Genomic DNA, 21,003 nt, shown 5'->3' with positions numbered 1-21,003 from the left:
TCTCTCCACAGAAGAGGTCATTTTAATGACCAAATATCTACACACATGTAGAACCCTGTGTAAACCAAATATGATGTGTTCATATTCTAGTCATAGAGTTGTAAATGAATACTGGATTCACAAAGACCTGACACACTTAAGTACAGTGTGTTAGCCAGCACAGTCAGGAGTCATCATGGTAATGGTAGCAAACACTTTCCTCGACAAATCGTCCTCAAGCTGCGTCAGTTATGAGCTGGCTTTTACTAGCTCTGTTAGCAGGACTAGTCAGTGATACACTTTAAAAGTAAAAGGTCATATTTATTTCACTCATATTTCTCACACTGGGAGGTGTGGACAATATCAACTATTGTACGTTTTTGAGCTTGTAAAACTTCCATTTGTTATCTCTTTTAGACTTGGTGATATTCAAAGCTTTGCTATTGCAGTTATCATTATATGCGGGTGGTGTTGTCATCGTTTCATAGCCGGCTTTATCAGGCCTCTGACTTGTTGTCAGTGAGCTGTTGGCAGGCTGCCGCTTTAGTGCTCTGGAAAGCTGCCTGCCTGCCTCTCCCCAACAGCTGCTTCTCATAAAGATTTCATCCTCCCCTCTATCCCTGTGTCCCTCCATACCTTTGTCCAGCCCTGCAGAAACAACTAATGCCATGACATCATCATCCCATGCTTGTTCTTCCCAAAATCCCACAGTTTCTCACTTTAATTTCAAAATACCTAAAAAGGGGAGTGGGGGTGGGGGGGGGGGGGGGAGCCCACAGCCCACAGCCCACGCTGCATTTCAATTATCAGGACACACAGTCACAAAAATGACATGGGAGAAACCAAAAAGAGGCAGCCCCTAAACCACTTGTCAACCTTATGAGTGAGGTTTTACTTAATAACTGGGGCAGTCGGGAGCATGAAAGCTCAGAACGGGAATGATATACTGCCAAGTAAAAAGATTATTTATTTTCTTCCTTTTCTGCACCCACGCTGAGTTGGGGACCCTAAACCCTACATGATGTGGCTTATTATAGCATGTGCCAAAGCCTTTGCCTGCAATCAATTTTATGCACCACTGCACATTTAGCCAGCTCTTTCTGGAGTGGATAAACTTGGCTGCTTTTTCCCTCCATGTCGGTCACTTTCATTTCTCCCCTTTATTCTCACTCTCATTCATTCCTGTTCAGTCTACCAAGTTGTAGGGACAAAGTATGATAGAGGAGAAGGACACGAAGGAAGGACAGAGGGGACTGATTTATTTAGGCTCATTCTGATAGCCTCTTGCTCACTTTTATACTGCAATTGTTCCTCATCTTAACTTCTGCAGATCTGGAGCAGAGACTGTTCATGTGCAGCCCATTTGTTTCAGGCACTCCAGGGTTGCCATATCCTCGAGCAGTATTTGGTTTAAATAAGATATGGATTTTTCTCAATGACTGACATGCTTCCTTGACCTGGTAGGCTTTTACAGAGTTTTTGCAAAGTTCCTGAAAAAGTTGAAAGAGAGGGTCGACGATGAATGGAGGGATGTATGGAGAGGGGGAGGGAAGGAGAGGGTTGGGCAAATAAACAATGGAATTTTATCTGGGCTCGGCAGTCTCCCTCTCTCTCTTTTTCTCTCTCTGTTTCTATCTCTCTGTCCTGTTCAGGGCCCCTGCTGCTTTCCCAAGCTGATTTCATAGCAGCAGGGCCTTGGACATGAGCCAAACAGGCCAACTCTGACAGTGGGCCTGAGTCTCTGCATGTATCACCCAATACATGCTTTAACCAGCCAGAAAGTGTGTTACAAGCCTGTAAACCACACACTCATTAAGTTTTTAAATATTTCTCCATGTCAGTTTACCTCGATATCTTCATCTCGTTATGTTCTGCTCTAAACACAAACACAGGCTAATACTTACTTAATTAAAACTAACTACTGGCCTGTTAGGGGTTGGTGACATCAGAGGTCTAAACTGCAGTCTGATCTCTATTTATCTACATGTGAAGGGCAGAGTCTGTTTGAAGAGCCATTTGAAGGAGCCTAATTTCCACTGCATTTTGTTTTAGGAAAGACCCAAAAAACACCAAATAAGCTAATAATACAGTTAAACATTTCATACAGCCATTGATTTCATTAACATGTTATGACAAAATATAGTTGTGCTGTGTTGTACTTTGGATAGGGGTATCTCAAAGGGGGGTTAATCCACTACTATAGAAGGATCTGTACTCTATGATGATCACTTGGAGGATGAATCAGAATCTGGCATTTCAGGAACAAAAACAAGCAAAACACAGTTAAAGTGCGTGAACAGTACAAGTCATTCCACTCAACAGTGTCCAGTCCGAGCCCATAGATAGTCCGCCTGCCCTGCTGTGCTGTCCTCTTGCCCCTGCACTTTCCCCCCTGCTCTCTCCATTGTTAGAAGAGGATGGATGTGAGACAGCATTGAAACTGGGTTAGCCACAGAACCAGACAGGAACCAACGGAGGGATACCACAAACAATCGATTTCTCCCTGCATGTATTTTTGCTTATCAATCTACTCTAAATATAACACGAGTATCCATTGTTGTATTTCTAACGCCGCACATAAAGCATTTCTTGTAATTGTGGTTGCATTTATAACTGAGATTCCTGACGGCCTGGGTCTCAACAGTCTTACCTCCAGAGACATGGAAGAATGGGCCACAATAACCTTCAAAAAAATGTAAACACAAACCTTAATTATAATCGTGACCACAGAGAAAGCCACGATGGACGTAATTATAGTGCACAGGCACAACCAAGGGGCAGAATGCTACACCAGTCTGAAGGCTTCTTATGTATGATAAGAGTAGTCATTTTCTTGTTTTTGTCTGTGCACAAACGCAGACAGGACGGGTGATTTGACTTGAAGGTAGAGGAAGTAGAACTGACCTCTGTTTAGAAGGCTTTTTGCAAAGCAAGTTCTCTTGCTTGGGAATTCTCCTCAAATAATAGGAACTTGAGTTTGTTGTTGATAAATGGGATAGCTGTCTACCACGAGGTCAAAATGGAAGTGAACGGAAGGAAAACTCCAGACAAACTCAGCAAAATCCAACTCAAAAGTCCTACTCACTTGTTCCACCTGTCAGAGTTTATAAATTACCACCCTGCAAGAGTTTAACCACAGGCTTTTAATGGGGAAGGTCTCCCTTTTCCTTTGGAGTTTGTGGTTTTCATTCCACATTCTGCTGACTGCAAATGGAGCGGCCTGCAGGCTAATGATGCATTGAAGTCTAAAGTGATAAGCCCTTCTCAAAATTGACATTGGAAGCGGGAGATTTTTACATTTTTTTTCCTGATAAAATGGTGAACAAAACCTGGACTGACCTGTTGGAAATTATTAAGAAATACCTCCATCTCAACTACACTTTTTATTAACCTATTGCCCATCAAATACAAAGAGGCCTTAACAATGAGAAAAGAAGTCTCTCTATGAAAAAAATAATCCCAACCATAAGAGAGAAAGAAGTGAAGGAGTATTAATACGTCTTGGAGGCAGAGCAAACACATCTCTCTCAATCCCCCCATCTGGGAAAGGGTGTCATGTTACATCTCATTGCAGAGTTGGAGCATCTGTCCTTCAACTCCCTCCCACAGATTTGTCAGCCCCTCCTCCCCAAATACAGAAAGCTCTCATCAGCATAGCTCCTGAGTCATCTCCAGTCTGCAACCAATTCCACCACTGACAATACAGACCAGTGCCAATGCCAACTCATCCCATGGCCTGTTTTTAAACGTATCTCCCTTTGGACTACTCATCCCCATCCAACATGGCTTCTGTTAAATAAAATCCACATTAGGTACATCTGGAGCTGAGACACTCCTGAGCCAATTTGTAAGATTCAATAAACCTAAAGACCTCTGCATGCCACAAACAGAAGTGCTAGTTGAATCATCTCACAGCGTCTGAAACATTTTCTGTGAAGCAATAAGGGTGGGTTTATAACTTACAACACAGACAATGCAGCAGTCACACCAACTTTATGGAACTTGCCATTGGTCAATGTTGAGAAAGTATGAGGTTTGAACTGTACTTCCAAAGCATTTGAGTTGTCCAACAACCTGACTGCTTGGAAGATGTTTCCCATCACTCTCATTACCCCATATGAAATCAGGCTTTCCATCTCATCTCTGAATGTGGCCATTCAGAACAAACATTAACAGCAATTGAAATTGAGGAAGAGATTCATGCTCTGTTTAACTGCCACATCTATGATGGCATAAGGTATGTACTTTTTAGTAAAATGTCCATTTATGCTGATTTCTTCTGATTGGACGATTACGGAAAGCTCAAGTTCTGCTGTAAAAGGAACTTGCAACCTTATATTGACTTGTAATGAATTTTCAGATCACTGCAACTATATTTCTGGTGTCTTTTAAACCCATGAGGATTGGGTGCTCTGTAGTAAGACACGTAAATAAAATAAAATCAATCAATAGTAATGTATTTCGATGATGCTGGCTGACTCAATATGCAAACCTTTTTTTGTACATTGGGATCAGCTGAATCATGATTAGATGCAAGAAGATAGGATAATTGATTTTATTTAGCCCACATCCTCTACATGATACAGATAACTTTCTCTCCCATTTTCATATACTTAAATATCTGGTACCTCTGCTCTTACACAGCCATATTGTTTTAGCAATGCAATAACAGACTATGGCAGTGTCGGCCTTTTGCTAGGTCAATCCATTGCATTGTTGTGGGGTGAAATAACTTGATTACCGTTGCATTGATTATTATGGACATTTCCACAGACATCCAACTATCCTACCTGAGGTATTCTAAAAACGTTGCAGATCATCTGATGCTTCCAGTGATGCAGAGTATTGCAAAAATGTGGTTATTTCAACAGTTAATCAAATGCGCTTAACTATGATTTCTAACATTTAAAACATACTGGTTAAACATCAGCATTAGCATGCCAGCCTTAACAGCTTAAACCACTAAGCACAGATTCTCAGAGCCATTAGCAGAGTTATAGACTCTAAGTCAAAGACAAATCTCCATCCATTCATGTTGGGAAAAAGAGCATTTCAAAAACTTAAAAGTCTGCTATCCCTTTAAATATTGATGTTCTCCTCTGCCTTCCTTCAAAGGACAAATTAGTTTTTTGGCTCATTCTGCAGTAAAACATAAGACCTTGGTGTAGATGCACCTGTGGTTTGCGCACTGTGGTTGAGCAAGCGTAAATTATCACTGACAGAGTAAGTAAGGCCATTTACAGGAAAGCTCGCCAAACAAAAGAAGCTATGGAGCCCTTCCTGGCAATGAGCTTTACTGTTTGGCAAGCAGTGATGAAAGTCAAAGTATGAGGTTTATAAGGGCAGTAGACACACAAAACCTCTGTCATCCACAACCACAGCTGTACTGTGTTTCACCATGCCCTTAGACACAGGAGACAGACATGGCATGTCTTACACCTCAGACAATACCTGTCTCTGCTGTTAACAACACCCAGAGGGTTTTACACACACATGAGGAAGTGTCATTGAATATTCACAGTGGAAAAAAAAGACTGCCTACAGTGAGCAGTATTTATAGCTATCTGATATTACATTGTGCTGACACAAAATGTGAGCCTAATGGCAAAACCTTCCCTCTTTAAAACCGGCTCAGCCACAGTGAATGTGCAGCAGTGAGTGGACCTACAGATCCTTTCAACAATAACCTGGCTGCTTGAGCACACTAACATTATTCACAGGGGCCTGGATCAGATTTCTCCTCCAAGACGCAGTATTTGAGCTGAGCTGCAACGCCAAAATCCTCTACTTTCCTACTCTTTCCTGTTTTCTCCCTCTTTCACATCTTAGGGGATCCGTTTGCAAATTCCCACCAGAGCTCCCCCATCCCGTCAGCTCCTCAGCTTCTCTGCATGCCTGTACAGAAACAGATTTTTATAATTCACCCGTCAATCCCCGAGGGAGAAGAGCAAGGCGAGAGCTTGGGAAAGTGCTCTTCCGGAGTGTAAACTCCAGAGTCAGAGTCAGAGCTGACGACTTTGACCTCCACACACCCCGTGACCGACAACTGTGGGCCCGGGCCAAGACCGCCAGTGGACGAAGAAATGAGTGAGCAACCTAAACTTAACTTGAGGAAAAAATGTACCAAACACATGACCTCTATGCTTTGTTGTTGGAAATTAAAGAGGCACAGTGCTTAAGGAACAATAATTGGGGAGGCCATTTTTGCAGGGGCAAAAAGTTAAATGGTTTAACACTCAGATTTAGTCAGCCTAATCTAATGATCAGTTTTTCTCATTTAGTTTCAGTTTCTTTAAATTAAACGCCTGAGACATATAAGATGTTTTTATATTATTAAAAAACCCACAGTAATACTAAATGGCAGTCAACAAAAGCAAGTCTTAGTTCTAACATATCTGAAACTGCAAAGACAACAACAACATAGTTGCTTATCAGCTAATTGCTTAATATATTTCAGTAAAATGTATGAAAACTGAAAAGTACAAGGAAAGAAATAATGTATGCAAAAAACGTATAGTTTTGTCATTGGCCTGTCCGTATCCAAACAATAAAGGAATATGCCAAGCTTGACTACAGAGGCAACTGGAAGCTATATAACTGTTAAAAAGGAGGATATAATTGTAACCGTCATTACACTGGAGACAGACAATGACATAACTACTGCTTTCCCTTCTCTGGAACTTAACAAGACAGTGTTTAGAAATGATTTGGTATGATCAAAGCTCCTCTGTGTCTGCAGAGTGTCTGGAGTATCTACTCATTAAGTTGTTACACTTGGATGAAGCTCTAGACATTTTTTAAATTCTCATTATAGACTGAATCCCTTAATTAACAGGTAAACAAAATTCCTCTCATTCTCAGCCATAGCTGCCAACGTAGAGAAGAGAATAGAAGAGAAGAAAAGAAACGAAAAGATCGGAGAAGTAGACTGGAACACTTCCAAGCAAAATTATTAGACGATCGTTGCTCTTACAGTTTTTCCATCTCGAATATTTCACACACGCTGCACATAACTAAACTAACAAAGCATGCGGTAACCTTTCCCATTTTGCTTGGAATGCTCATTATAACATGGCAATCCAAGCCTAAATCAATGAGCTGCAAAGCCACATAAGAGTCACACTTTGAACCCAGATGGACACATTCCTTTCCCGTCGGCAGCACTCGCCACATACAAATTCTTTTTCCAAGCTGGGGATGTTAAGCAAATGGAAAATACATGTTCAATTCCATGAACAGTATGTCCCTGGATGTTGAAGTATGTTTGGGTATGTGTTTGTGCATATTCTGGTCTTCAAGTCCATGTTTGTGTTGAAGTCTGCCTGCATGTGTTGGCTTCAAGGCAATGCTAGGGAAGCATATTCCCAGATTGGCTCAAGTTGCAAAAACCGAGTTTGGGATGGTCCTCATCAGCGCCGCTTTGCAGTGAACCCTGCGATGACACTGCTCTGTTTTTTCCCCTCTCTATGTGAAACCTGCTAGGGAATCTGCACCTGTATAGCCAACACAGCAGGACAAAGATTCAGCCTGTACTGTGTCCTAATCAGAGCTGTTGAATCTTCTTTCAGCTCATATACAAAGCATAGTGAAAATGCCGGACAGAGCAACAGCTTGCAAGCGACACATTGCGAGAGTGTTTGCATGAAAATGCATCTGGGCAGGGTTAAAGTTGCATTCAATGAAAATACTGTGGCCAGCTGCAAGATGCCTCCAACATCCAGTGTGATGGTATGCATTATGTATATTCATGTGTTAGTTTGACTCTGACAAGGAACAGGTTAATGCACTATAAGATGGTATGCATTATCCATGGATTGGTGTATGTGTATGTGTGAGTGAGGAGGGGGTGAGGGTTGTTTTTGATCATGACTTCAGCTCATGGCCATCCACCATCACCAGAGACAATACACCCCCCCCCCCCCCCCCCCCCACTTTGAAACAAGAGGAATTCTTTTACCATCGCCACAGGACACATTCCTTCTGAGCATGTCCCTGTGGCAACAGCAGAAGCTCGGGGATGGCAGGAGATTGACCCGGTGGGGTCTTTAAGTTGCAGGCCGTCCTGCAGAGTGCCTGTCAAAAGCCAGTTCCTGTAAGAGGAGGGGTATAGGGGCTGTAACGTCCTAAAGTCCTGCTGTCACTTTACTGAGCAGAAAAGAATAGAGAAGACAAATCTCACTGGCTCCATCCATTTACCACACACACACACACACACACACACACACACACACACACACACACACACACACACACACACACACACACACACACACACACACACACACACGCACACACACACACACAAACACACAGACACACACTTAATACATCAGTAGACTATTAGTCAACGAAGTGTAGTTTTTTTTTGTGGTAATGTGCATCAACAAACAAATTGCATTCTTACAAGTGAAGACTGAGAAGCATCTAAAAACCATGGGTGGGACAACTGAACTGGAAAATATTTTAGGATTGAACATTTTGAAAGTAAATTTAAAGTACGCTCATATTGTCTCAAGACTAGTAGGGTTAAAAAAAGAGGGTTTCTGAAACACGTTTTTGCACAAGTATGACCTATTGGGTACCTTAAATTTGCCCCCTCTTTGTTGTTCCCCTGTAGTTGAATGTGTAACAAAGAAGAAGTCAACTATTTTTAGGTATGCAAGCACGCCCACAAACACCCACACACCCAGCCGCGTACCACCACACACACAAGTCAACTAAACAGCTAAACATCTACCTTGTATGTTTGGCACCAGAATAATTATTCACTTAAACAAAGTTTTAAAACAGTTTGATGAATTCATGCCTGCAATAGCGATCAAATGTTGAGTCTAAGCTGAAGTTCTGGTTAATGGCTATTGCAGTATTGCCACAATGCTCTCCTACCCGGATATATACCAGCGCAGTTCACAGATAGCAGCCCGTTAGAACTGTTTGGAAGTATTTTGATTCAGATAAAGTAGTATGGAGGCTTAGTCAGGTGGGCTGAGCTGGTATGTAACCACTCGACAGGAGCGGTACATAACAGCCATGTGGACAACAACATACAAGGCTTGTGGTGCTAGCGCTGCTAACGATAGCCACACTTAGCAAACCTATTTGACAATGTTCGACAGCAGACACCTTGATCCTGTTTAGCCGTGCAATATATTCTTTGACAGCCAGTCTGTTCATTGCTTTGAAAAAAAAAACTTTACATGTCTTTAATTTTGTATTTATTAAATAAAATCGAGCATTTACAATTGCATTTGAGTTTAAAATATGAATGTTGGTAGCATAAATCAATGCTGATGAAAGCTATATATTTGTTCCTTTGATTACATAATAAGTAATCATAGTTGTCTACTCAATTTCGGCCCTCTGGCAGGGTGATTGAGGCCCTCTCTTTGACACAAAGTCGCCCATCCCTGTTTAACGTATTCATTAAAAGTCAGTGTAAGTTGTGGCTACATTTGAAACAGGCATCTAATAGTTAACTTTTTGTAAATCAAACCCATAGTGTCAGTCTGGAGCTGAGCTCTGTTTTCCTGGATGAAACATGCTCTCAAGTGACTCATACCAATCATCAAGACCGATTCCTCCACCTCAGCAAACTTCCAAGGGGAAAAGAAAATGCTGATTCAGTTGTGAGAGATGACAGGCTTGTCATGATACTCAAGATCTGGTGTTTGAGTTTTCAGGACTTGACTTTTTTCCTCCTTACAAAGCACGCTTAGGAAAGGAAAAAAATCCCCCACTGAGTCAAGTTTTAAGTCCTCGTGTGTTGCATGTGTTGCATGTGTTGCGGGTGTTTATGCCGGTGTATGCGAGAAATCCTGAGTCACAGAGTGTGAAAGACATTCACTAAGAGAGAATGCCATGAGTATGAGTGTGTCAATGATTTGGTTTGGAATGAAAGAAAAAGGAAACAGAAACATGAGGAAAACATAAAACTATTTAAGACGGTGCCCTGAGAATAAATGAGTGTATTCCTGGGGGTAAAATGAATCACAGGGGGGAGAACGACTGAGTGATGCACCCAAGGTCACAAATACCCTCTCCTCCGCCACAGTGCACATTGTCTCGCACAGCAGTCACGCAGACAGTTAGCCTCTGCCCCTGACTCAGAATGTAAACAACTGACCCAATCTGACAGAACATTATGTGTGTGATGGCAACACTGGTAACACACACTCACACACTGGCTCCACACCAGAGCCCCTTTACAAGATTGCAGCCTGCTTATTACAACCGTGCTGACTTGCAGACAGCCAGTCCCTGTCTCTTTATCTCCAACTCTATAAACCTTCTCTACACAGCGCCAGAGAGTCAGCCAGGCTAAATTCAATAAACTCTCAACCTTGCCCAGTTGAGTAAATACAACCTAAGGACAGACAGACACAGGAGAGCAGAGGAATGTTGATTTGTGGTCGGTAAAACTCCTAATAACCTGCTGAAGCTGTTCATTTATGCCAACATGAAAATAACACTGAATTTAAGAGGCCGTAAATAAAGCACAATTCTTCAGCGTCTATCACATTAAAAAAAAAAACAATGCAATCAAATGTTCCAGTGTGGATGTGCATGTTCAATGGATCCCTCTTTTGGGTTCAATCATTGCCAAGCAAACTGAACTTAAAGGCCTGAGGAACTGCTGAGATGGATTATGGAGGCTGAATGATAACCATCTCGTAAGGGTCACTGCCTATAGGACACAGCAGACATTCCTGCTGGACTCTGGTATGGCAATTCAACAGAACAGCATTTGACTCAAATGAAGAGATTCAAAACACACGGGTAAAAAAAAACTAAACCGATACATGGATTTGCTTTCAAGCTCTCAGGTGTCTGGTGGTGCTCCTGACCATTGGTAGAACATCTGACATACATAATATGACATCCTTTCTTCCTTTCCGCCTGCACTTTTAACACTTACACGTATACGATGTACCTTGTTTGTATGTGGTGTAACCGCGATCATTGTTGCATGGCCTTGCTCAACTCACTGAAGGAGTCTTACATTTAAACAAGCTCGCCAGAAGAGGCTGAGCTAGCTCAAGCTGCAGCTTAGCTCAAGGCCTCTCCTGAAGTCCTGCATGTGAGCACATGAATAGATGACAAATGCAGAATTGTTTTTCTTTTGCTTCAACTGCTTTAGTTAACGTTTTTACTGAGATTAAAAACCCTCATTTTAACCTTAAAATAGTACAGCCACTACATTTGAGATCATTAATCAATGACTGGTTACATTTTGTCAGCTTTGACCACCTCAACACTCTACATGCTTACACTGTGGTTTTGTTGTTTGCTGTCATCATGACAAAATAAATTATATTAGTTTTTCTTTGCCCACTTTAAACAGCAGCTTCTAGTGGCAGCCGTAATAAATATCAAAGCTGTGTTTTATGGAGATGATAGGAGATGGCTAACTAGCTAAAGCAACAATAGCCAATGCCGCATTTTTTTGGCAGTGTTGGAAACATTTCCTATAAGGTACTACAATCCTACAGCAGTTGTAAAACATCAGTTAGCACTCAGGCCGGTATATTAACTTTCCCAATGTGTTGGCAAACAAAACTGCAGCTGACCTCGGAAATAAGCCACGTCTAATAAAGCTAACTGTAAAAACGGTCCCTGCAGCTCGACATCTTGTCAGAAATGTAACAATGCAGCCCGAGAGAGGAGAAGACAGTGGGTTTGCAAATTTCACAATCTTTCTGGACATTATGAAAACATCAAAATATTTTATGAGATAAGAAATGTATTCCAGATGTTTGGTTGGCTGTCAGGGTGCATTCTGCCGAAAAATCCAAACACAATTGTAATTGTTTACAATAAAAACTCCACTCACTAGTCATGCAATTGCTTGTGATTAAAGGATGTGAATCATTGTCCTTCTTTTTCTCTTGGAACATAATATTCTAACTGTAACGTCACAGTCACTCAGGGTGTTTTTTTTTTGTTGCCATTTTTAACAATTGGTCTTTGCTGTTGTGCTTTTATTGTTGTTTACTTAAATATATTATCCATGCATCACAAGGCTTACCGGTAATTGTGTTTTTTTTCATTCATTCATTAGTTTAAAAATACTTTACAATTTTTCTGCATACTACAAAAACCTCCTGCATGTTCTGCTAATTCAAGTGCAGATGTTCAAAATGTAACCATCAGGAACTAACCAAAGACTTAAATGCAATGTTTTCAAAAAAAAATCTTTGACACCCATTCTGTCTTTCATAACCCTTTTAGGATTTTTTTTTTTCACTTAAGAGTTTCATGGTCAGTCATGAATCTACTAACACATGTCTACGCCTAAGCTCTGAAAAGTTGACGTTTCTGTGCCACCTGAGGCTGAACTCCCATGTCCTCCCTGGGGAGGTTTCCACCCTTGCCTTGCCTCCTCACAACAATGCAGGCCCATGGACCTCTGCATGAAGAGGTGCCTTTGTTCGCGGTGAAGAATGCTCATCTCACTTATCCTCTCTCCTTTTCTCTCGTCCCCTCAAAAAGCCGGTTTGGAATGTGATGGTTTGAGTTTGCACTGTGACTGTAATCCAAGAAGCCGCCAAACCATCTATCTACACATTTGTTTTCATTTAATAAGCAGAGGAGAGCTGACAGCCATTCAGTGTGTGTGTGTGTGTGTGTGTGTGTCTGTGTCTGTGTGTGTTTGTATGTGTGTGCTCACGTGTGCTCAGAGACTTCAGTGAGTCTCTTGTGGGCAACCGTAATGGACTTGGTGCAGACAGTTTGAGACCGGCTCCTTGAGCAACACTTAGATATCCTTTAACTGGAGCCAAAGCAGTCAGTACTGAAATACGGCCCAAATAAACACAGAAAAAAAACACATCCATGTCCATAGTGCTTTCAACAAGCACCAGATGTACCTTCTGTACATGGACACACACACACACACGCTTGCTGAACAATCAAGGTCATACACAATGATGTACATCTATTGCTGCACATAAGTGGATGCACATGCCCTAAGTATTATGAAAACCTTCAGACTGAGCAGACAACTTGGGTTGATTGCTGTCTAAAGTTAGAAAGTGTATCAACTACATTTCTTTGTGCTCAACATGCTGAACAAAAAAAAAAAACATATCTTTTACAACAACTTTGCTGCCTTTGTTTTTGCGGGCATTTCAAAGAGAATCAGAAACACCTCTCTTACCTCTCTGAGCTGGCTGAGCCCTGATGATGTGCTCCTAGAGTAGTTTCTCATTTTGTGTAATCTGATCCTGCAGAAGACAGCATCCACTTGCATGGTTCTTTTCTTGCAGGGTAGCTCCTTTTCTCTTTCCTCTCACTCTCTCTCTCTCTCTCTCTCTCTCTCTCTCTCTTTCTCTCTTTCCACCGTTTGCAAACCCTTACCCCTGCCTCTGACTTCTTTTACTTTGCATAGCCCCTGCCTGTACCTCCCACACAGAAAAAGACACAGCTCCACAAGGGCACAAAAAAGGTTTGCAAGGGGCACAAAGTCAGGGAAATCCCTCCTCCTGTCCAGCCTCGGGGTTTAAAATGTTTACAGCTCTTTCTCCACTCTCAAGCACACTCACTCATTTCGGACTCCTATCTCTCACTGACGCTAGTGGCTCCTTCTCTTCCTCTCTCCCCTCCTCAAACTTTTCCCACCCCCCTCTCTCCTGCTCCCTTCTCTCTCTCTCTCTCTCTCTCTCTCTCGCTCTCTCTCTCTCTCCCTCTCCATTTTCCATCATCACCCCCCTTCACATCTCCTCCCACCCACCACAACCCCCCACCACTGAACTAATCTGCAGCTGGCCGGGGCGATTGGAGCCCTAGTTGCCGAGGAAACCGAGTGTCCTGCTCAAAAAAAAAAAAAAAGGAAGGCACGGAGCAGGAAGGGGCAAAGCTGAGCACAACTGAACACATAAATAAAAGCCTCCTGTGGGAGCCAATTAAAAGCCCAAGGTCCCCCTCCTTCTGTCTCAATGAGGGGACAACATGTTCATCTATTTTATCTCAGTAAATGTTTTGTTTACTTGTTGACATGTGCTTGTCAACAACAACTACAGAAGTGTAGAAGCAGCAGTGCAGTGTGCTCAATGCTGTGTCAGAAAATGGTTTGGCAGTGTTTGGGTTGATTACCACTGACTTCTGCTCAGGGAAAACAAACTGTTGGCTCTAGCTTAGCAGCAGGCCCAGGGCTGCCGAGGCACTCAGTGTTTCGGAGGAAAGAGTAAAGGGAAAAAAAAAGAGAGTGAGCAGGAAACTAGACTGGACATGCTTACTGATGACCAGTGGGATAATCATTAACCTGCTCAACTCCACAGGACCTCGCGGGCAAGTCCATTATTACACATCTATGCTTTTACAGACAAACTGTTTTCCAATCCTGAATTATTTATATTGAGAACATGTCATTCATAAAGATGTGGCTAGTGGATTATGTTAATGACATTAAGCCTAGAGAATACACTTTTATGCTGAAGTGCAGCCAATAAAGTGACTTATCAGATTGAAATGTTTGACTCAATATGATGTGATCTATAATAGTAAACTAATGTTTGGGCATGGAGGTTGAAAATAAATTGATTAGTTTATGAATTGGTTGGGTTAAAATAAAATCAGTCAGCAACTATTTCAACAATTAGGGACATCTATTTGTAAAATGCCAAACACGCTAGTACAGGTTTGTCACTTGTTAGGATAGGCTTCTTTTCTCTGTAGTCTATGACTGCCAACTGGATAACTTTGGATTTTGGACTTTTTGTCATTAAAAATGCAATATGAGGATCGTGATTATAATGTTTAGACAAAATAAGTCATCAAGTAACGAATTACTTGTAGTCCCAGAACAGCCAAGTAAGTCGTACAACAATTTTTAAAGAAAATTTAGTGTGAAAAGTTTTTTAAAAATCAATTTGAACGTATGGAAGTGTGGAAATACTCCAGCAGTTCTAAATTATATTCAGCTGTTAAAATATTCCTGACTGATAATGTATCCCGGTTTGGTTGCCTTGTGATTTAATAGAGCGATACGTAGATGTACTTTACAGCTAAGCATCATTATGCAAAATAATGTGGCTGCCTCTGTTGCATCATTTCACTGAGCAGCCTACATAAAGTTTTTTTTACCAGCATCACGTCAGCAGAGCAACCATCCTGCTGACCTCTGAGCCCAAACCCTGACCTCTCTTTGAAATGCAAGAGAGATCTGAAAGGCCTGGCTTGTCGATCAATGGTTGTTGGGGGGGGGGGGGGGGGGGGGGAGCAGAGAGAGAGGTGGGGGCTAGTAACATCTGTTTGGCGTTTATCCTTACCTTATTGTACTTAGTCTCTATCAGGCCTACAGCTGGGATCCTGGGAGCGTACTGAGCCCAGTGTCCAGGGCACTCACACCGTGACTGGGAACGGGGCTGGGACATGTTCTCAGTCCTTGATGGTGCATGGCCGGCTATTTCCAACACCTATGGCTTTAGCAGAGGAAATGACAATAAAAATCAAACCCAGGCTGTCTTTTGTTTCCTGCCTCCTCCTTTCCTTTATGAGCCAGACACTGCCTTAGACATCCCTACCAATACTGCTGAAAAATAATAAAACTGCTCTGAGATCACCTGGGAAACTTTGTTCAGGAAAACACAAAGCAACCTACCAGGAAGTACCTTTAAGTGCCACTTCCATTAATGCAAAGACCACATACTGTAAACTTCACTCTGCCTGTCAACGACTAATCAACAGCCAACTAGAATGTGTAGGTGTTTAATTTCCTGTAGTTTACAGCCGACATGCTATCTAAATCAAGAGTCCACTTTTTAATGGCTAATAGTAGGCTATTTCTTTATGTATTGTGGAAAGACTTCAATAAGTCTCGATTTAATTCCTCAAATAGGCTATTTACCAATCCTTACCTTTGCTTTCTTTAGGTGAACCTTGTCGAGCACAGCGAATACTTTGTGAAATGTCTCCATCTGTAGGGCAGTTTCCGTCACTGCACATATTTAAAAAAAAAAAAGTTTTATTTTTTTATTTTTAGTATACTGTTTATGTGCAGTCCAGTTGTAGTAGGAGATAGTAGTTCAGTGTTTAGTTAACTTAAACTACTCCAGGGACCAACTATGTTGCAGCTTCGCTTGGTCTCGTCTCTAAAATAAATGCTTTTCTGTAAAGCTTAAACACATATTATGACACACAGATAGTGAGCACACACGAACAAACAAACCCGTCTTGAATTGGCGGATAACCAGCTGTTTTTGTTTTCTTTTTTTCCACTGTTAATTTTCTTTCTCCTTTAAGACGTAGTCATGTGACCTAGTCGGTACTACGTCACACCCGGAAGTGAAGCGGCTGTCATTCTAATGTTTTCATGTTCTGTTTTCAATGCCAATGGATGCTGTTTTTTTTTTACGATTATTACGCCTGCTAAACTATGAATCATCTCAATTCTGGACTATGGGAAAAGAGCAATGCAAGATGATTTAAGTTAAGCGGCATGGATTCGTAGATAAATGTTGTTTATTGTAGCATCAATCGAGAATATTTCTTTCTGTTATGGTTGGTCCTGGATGCGTGGAGAAAACATATCTTTCCGAATTTGAGGAGTCAAGCTTCACTGATGATTTTTGCTAAAGACAGGCACATGTGGACCAATTCACCTCCTGGACTGAGCTAACACACATCATGACTATGATGGCCTTCGGGGCAAAAGCAGTCCTCTTCAACCTGAGGTCCACTATCCAAAGAGCTGGCTTCTTTAACAGAACCAGACTCCTCCAAAGCTCCAAGGCATTGTCACATAAAAGAGGGCAGATTTTAACCCAGGTACCAAGGGTTGCATTTCTGTGCTTGGGAGCAGTCAGTGCATCATCCTGTGCAGCAAGATGCCAAGAAGCAATTCTTCCATCTCAAACAGTGGAGAGAAAGTCTGTAGCTAGAGTCCAAGTGCACAAGTTAATTTTTTTCCTCCGCCTCAGCATCCGTGCATTGGTGCTGCTCCTAAAATTTGGCCCGCTTCTTCTCCTTTCCCCCCTGGCTCTGGTGTCCGCTCGCTGGGCCTCCCACTGGCTGGACGCTCTCCTGTGGGTGACCGAAACATCCGGTCCCACCTTCATCAAGCTGGGACAGTGGGCCAGCACCAGGCGGGACATCTTCTCCCAGGAGTTTTGTGACCGCTTCTCCAGGCTCCACGTAAAGGTGCGCCCTCACCCCTGGTCCCACACCAAGCAGTGTCTCCGGAGGGCTTTCGGGGAGGACTGGAGGAGGGCTTTGGTGTTCGAGAGCAAAGAGCCAGTGGGTTCGGGATGCGTGGCCCAGGTGTACAGAGGCTGGGCGAACGCGGACCAAGTGGAGGACCCGGCCTTCCGGTCGCTGGTTGAGCAGATGGATAAGGAAGACTTGCTAGAAGCCTGGGAGATCCCCGGTCTGGGAGGAGTGGTGAGGTCTCTGAGGCGGCTTTTGAGCGGTGGTAAGGAGGAGGAAGGTCATCCAGAGGGTTGGCATGAAGATAAAATGGGAGTGAAGGAGCATCTGATACCTGTGGCTATCAAGGTATGTGAAAAGCACATACTAGCCTCACTAATTGGTGGATCAAGTGTTCTTCTTCTTTTTCAAGCCTTTCATTAGATGTTTATAAACATGTTTCTGATGTTTTACAGGTGGTGCATCCCGGTGTCAGAAGGCAGGTGGAAATTGACCTCCTGCTGATGAAAACAGGCAGTTGGCTTCTGCACTGCCTGCCTGGACTCAAGTGGCTCAGTTTGTGTGAGATAGTTGATGAATTTGAGAAGCTCATGACCAAACAGGTGAGGACCATTCAGTTCTCCACATTTAAAATGTTATTAGTTTGATCACACTTTCGACTTATTAATCCCTTTTCATCAGTTAAATGGGGGCCACATTTTTTTCGACTGAAAGGTTGGACTATACTGTAGTATATTTTATTTAAAAAAAAAAAAGGCACTTGAGCGTTTAGAAGGCTTCAATAGTCTTGATTATTTCAGTGATCTAACTGGACTTTTAATTTCAGATTGATCTGCGTTTCGAGGCCACAAACATGGAGCGTTTTCAGGAGAATTTCCGTGACGTGAAATATGTCAAATTCCCAACTCCATTGCGACCCTTTGTCACCAGGACCATTTTAGTGGAAACCTTTGAAGTGAGTAGAGGGATCACAATGACTGAACGATTGAGGAATAACAGTTTTTTTTTTTCAAACCTATTTTAAAAAAATTCCAGTGGCTTATTCTGCAAAATGAAATCAAAAAGATTGGATACGTCAGAAATGTAGCCCCATTTGTTTTTCGTTTCTGTTAATTTGTTTTTTTCTGTTCAGGAGAGTGAGCCCATATCCAACTACCTGGGCTCTGAGGTTCCTCAGGAGGTGAAGCAGAGGATAGCCAGGATGGGCGTAGACACCATGCTGAAGATGGTAAGATGCGTCACCTGTAATAAAAATCTTTGCTTTCATGTGTGTTCTGATGTACTAAAAGACATTATACTTGTTTTTCTTAATATATTATTTAGGCGTCAGATTGTATCCTTACTTCATCCTTTCTGTTGTGACCTTGTCTCCATCATTATGTCTGTCTTCAAGGTTTTTATTGACAACTTTGTCCACGCTGATCTCCATCCCGGGAACATTCTTGTCCAGTGTTTGGGGCCTCTTCCCGGTTCCAGCGACAGTTCTGGTACATCAGCAGAGACCCATGGTAAGACGACCCTGACTGACTTGTGGGACACGGTGGTGGTGAGCGTCAGGCCCGAGCCATATCCTCTCCAGCTGGTTCTGCTGGACGCTGGCATCATAGCCCAGCTCAGTGACCATGATCTTGCCAACTTCAGATCGGTCTTCACTGCTGTGGTGCTACGACAGGTAATAAAGGCGGTGCAAACAGGTATTTATCTGATGACAGAGAAAGCATCCAGCTGGGAATCACTGCAGCTGTGGTTTTGTTTTCTTTGCTCAGGGTGAACGAGTGGCAGAGTTGATCCTGAATCATGCTCGAGCTAATGACTGTCAAGACGTGCCACAGTTTAAGAAGGAGATGGCCCTGCTGGTGGATCATTCCCTTAGCAACTCCCTCTCTCTGGGAAAGGTAGCAACTGAGAATTTTGCTGTGTCATCTATTTGTGTCTGGTTGGTGTCTTTTAGGATGGTGACCATACTTTCATGTCTTTTGTGTTGCTAGAGTTAGCTGAAATGGACATTAATTAGGGAACTGATTTTTTCCCCCCCATCGTTCTGTGATTATTATTGCAATAATTTACAATAAATGTCCAACAATCCATCTGCAGGAGGTATCTGACCATTGAAAGTTGTCATTAACTTCGATGATGTAATTTTATGTCTGGATTTTTCCTGCCTTTTTAGATCCAAGTGGGTGACTTGCTCTCTAGAGTCTTCAGTCTACTCATCAAACACAAGGTAGAACGTCTGGAGGTTACATTTCTTTTGTGCATTATTATCTTTTGTGTTGTTGAGGGGATCTAGCTTGTGTAGCTGATGGACCACACTTTTTTTTACATTTAAGTATTTTAAATGCCATTCTTGAGTTCTTTGTCTCGGCTTTATATTTGAAAACAGTTTTCGTATTGTAAGTAAAACCAGCATGAACATCACCATTAAATGTGTTGTACTGTGAGACTGATATCGGAACTCACTGTACCTAATTTTACTACAATTTTCAGGGTTCCAGTATGTATGCTAGTTTATAAGGATACAATCTTGGTGGTGAAAGCAACTGAAGTAATCATGATCGAACAACTAATTTAGCTTTTAACCTCACAAACAGGGCTTGTTAACCCCACAACAGACAGTGAACTTGGACAATAAAAATGATCTCTGTACAGTATGTCTATAACTTACCTATGTTGTTACTAATTGTTTTCCTAGGTGAAGCTGGAGAGTAATTTTGCATCCATCGTGTTTGCCATCATGGTGCTGGAGGGTCTGGGCAGGTCACTCGATCCCAACTTGGACATCCTGGATTTGGCCAAACCCCTGCTGCTAAAGAACTGTGCATCACTGCTCTGACACACACACACACATATACAGCTAAATCACAGCTAATCACACACAATACTGTAAGGCATCTATTACCACATCGTATAGCTGAAGTGTACATACACCTATCAGGCATTCATCTGGATGAACCATGTTGCAGACAAAGTACACCCTGGCTTCGTGACAAGAAAAGGAGTTCACATTGTTGACTTTACCAGATCTCAGCTACATAGATGATCAGTGGGATCTACGGACACATGTTAGATCTTTGGTTGCCCCACCTGGAAATAAAAAGATCTGTTGCGAACATCTTGAAGACAGATAACACAAAACACCTTCAGGGGTTGTTTTTTTTTGGAGTCCCCGCTGCAAGAGGTCAGAGTTGTATTATAAGATCTCTACAAGTGCACAACTGAAGATGTGGTTTCAAGATCCCTGTCCTATCACTTCATTTTAACAGTGTAGAAGACGTAAATACCTCAGTGAGTTTTACATTTTTACCGATTCCACTTTTATCATTAGTGGCGTTGAATTGTAATTTCTTGTGGCAGAAACATTTCACATACAGATATAAACTTGAAGAGAGAGTGTGCATGCTTTACATGAGGCACCACTTGTTTATCGAGTTCTAATGGAGTCAGACACGTTGGCAGACACACAGATGGCATCAGAGAGCATTTGTAGTGATTTAAGATCTAAAAGAGAATACAGCCAAAATCCCTGGTGGATTCTCAAAAGCATATTTACTTTTAATATTGATCTCAGGGTGTGTTTTATCACTCTTTTATTTGCATTATAGATAACGTTGTCTAATGGACCAGATTTGCTTTAGTGTGAGACACAATGTACTTTATGTAACATTGACAGCCTTTAGCTAATGATACTCACGACTGACCTGTGTATTTTCATTCTCATTACACTTTTATGATTTTGACATTTCAATAAAGAAAAAATGGATCTACCATAACTAATCTTTATCTTTCCTTTGTTGGGCCTTTGTCTAAATTTGCATTTCATCATGGTCAGGTTTACTGATGCAACTTTCAAAGCAGAAAACTCACTACATCAAGGGCACAGGA

The 21,003-nt window shown here is 42.0% G+C and overlaps 2 protein-coding genes across 2 annotated transcripts in view; one reads left to right on the top strand and one right to left on the bottom strand.

The window, feature by feature from the left end:
• Nucleotides 1-13,581, bottom strand: part of si:dkey-82f1.1 (DENN domain-containing protein 2A) — a 35,567-nt gene extending 21,986 nt beyond the window's left edge. The window contains exon 1 of the mRNA XM_061035846.1: nt 13,136-13,581. The gene's annotated coding sequence lies outside the window, so the exon portion shown is untranslated. The remainder of the gene's footprint in view (nt 1-13,135) is intronic.
• Nucleotides 13,582-16,259: 2,678 nt separating this feature from the next.
• Nucleotides 16,260-20,891, top strand: adck2 (aarF domain containing kinase 2). Its single transcript, XM_061035845.1, has 8 exons — nt 16,260-17,469; nt 17,577-17,723; nt 17,948-18,076; nt 18,254-18,349; nt 18,515-18,793; nt 18,888-19,016; nt 19,292-19,345; nt 19,814-20,891. Exons 1-8 carry the CDS (start codon nt 16,603-16,605, stop codon nt 19,952-19,954), a joined length of 1,842 nt encoding a protein of 613 aa, XP_060891828.1. The 5' UTR covers nt 16,260-16,602; the 3' UTR covers nt 19,955-20,891.
• The last annotated feature ends 112 nt before the right edge of the window (nt 20,892-21,003 follow it).

This window comes from Labrus mixtus, chromosome 4, assembly GCF_963584025.1.
Source record: "Labrus mixtus chromosome 4, fLabMix1.1, whole genome shotgun sequence".
NCBI classification, from domain to species: domain Eukaryota; kingdom Metazoa; phylum Chordata; class Actinopteri; order Labriformes; family Labridae; genus Labrus; species Labrus mixtus.
The sequence above is the reverse complement of the archived record's forward strand: the minus strand, read 5'-3'. Positions and strand labels throughout refer to the sequence as shown.

What these genes read in the sequence shown, in the direction of transcription:
- adck2 (XM_061035845.1), top strand. Translation starts at nt 16,603, where the DNA reads ATGACTATGATGGCCTTCGGGGCAAAAGCAGTCCTCTTCAACCTGAGG. An exon ending in TTTTAGTGGAAACCTTTGAA is followed by an intron (nt 18,077 to 18,253) that starts GTGAGTAGAGGG and finishes TTTTCTGTTCAG; the next exon opens with GAGAGTGAGCCCATATCCAA. An exon ending in TAGACACCATGCTGAAGATG is followed by an intron (nt 18,350 to 18,514) that starts GTAAGATGCGTC and finishes TCTGTCTTCAAG; the next exon opens with GTTTTTATTGACAACTTTGT.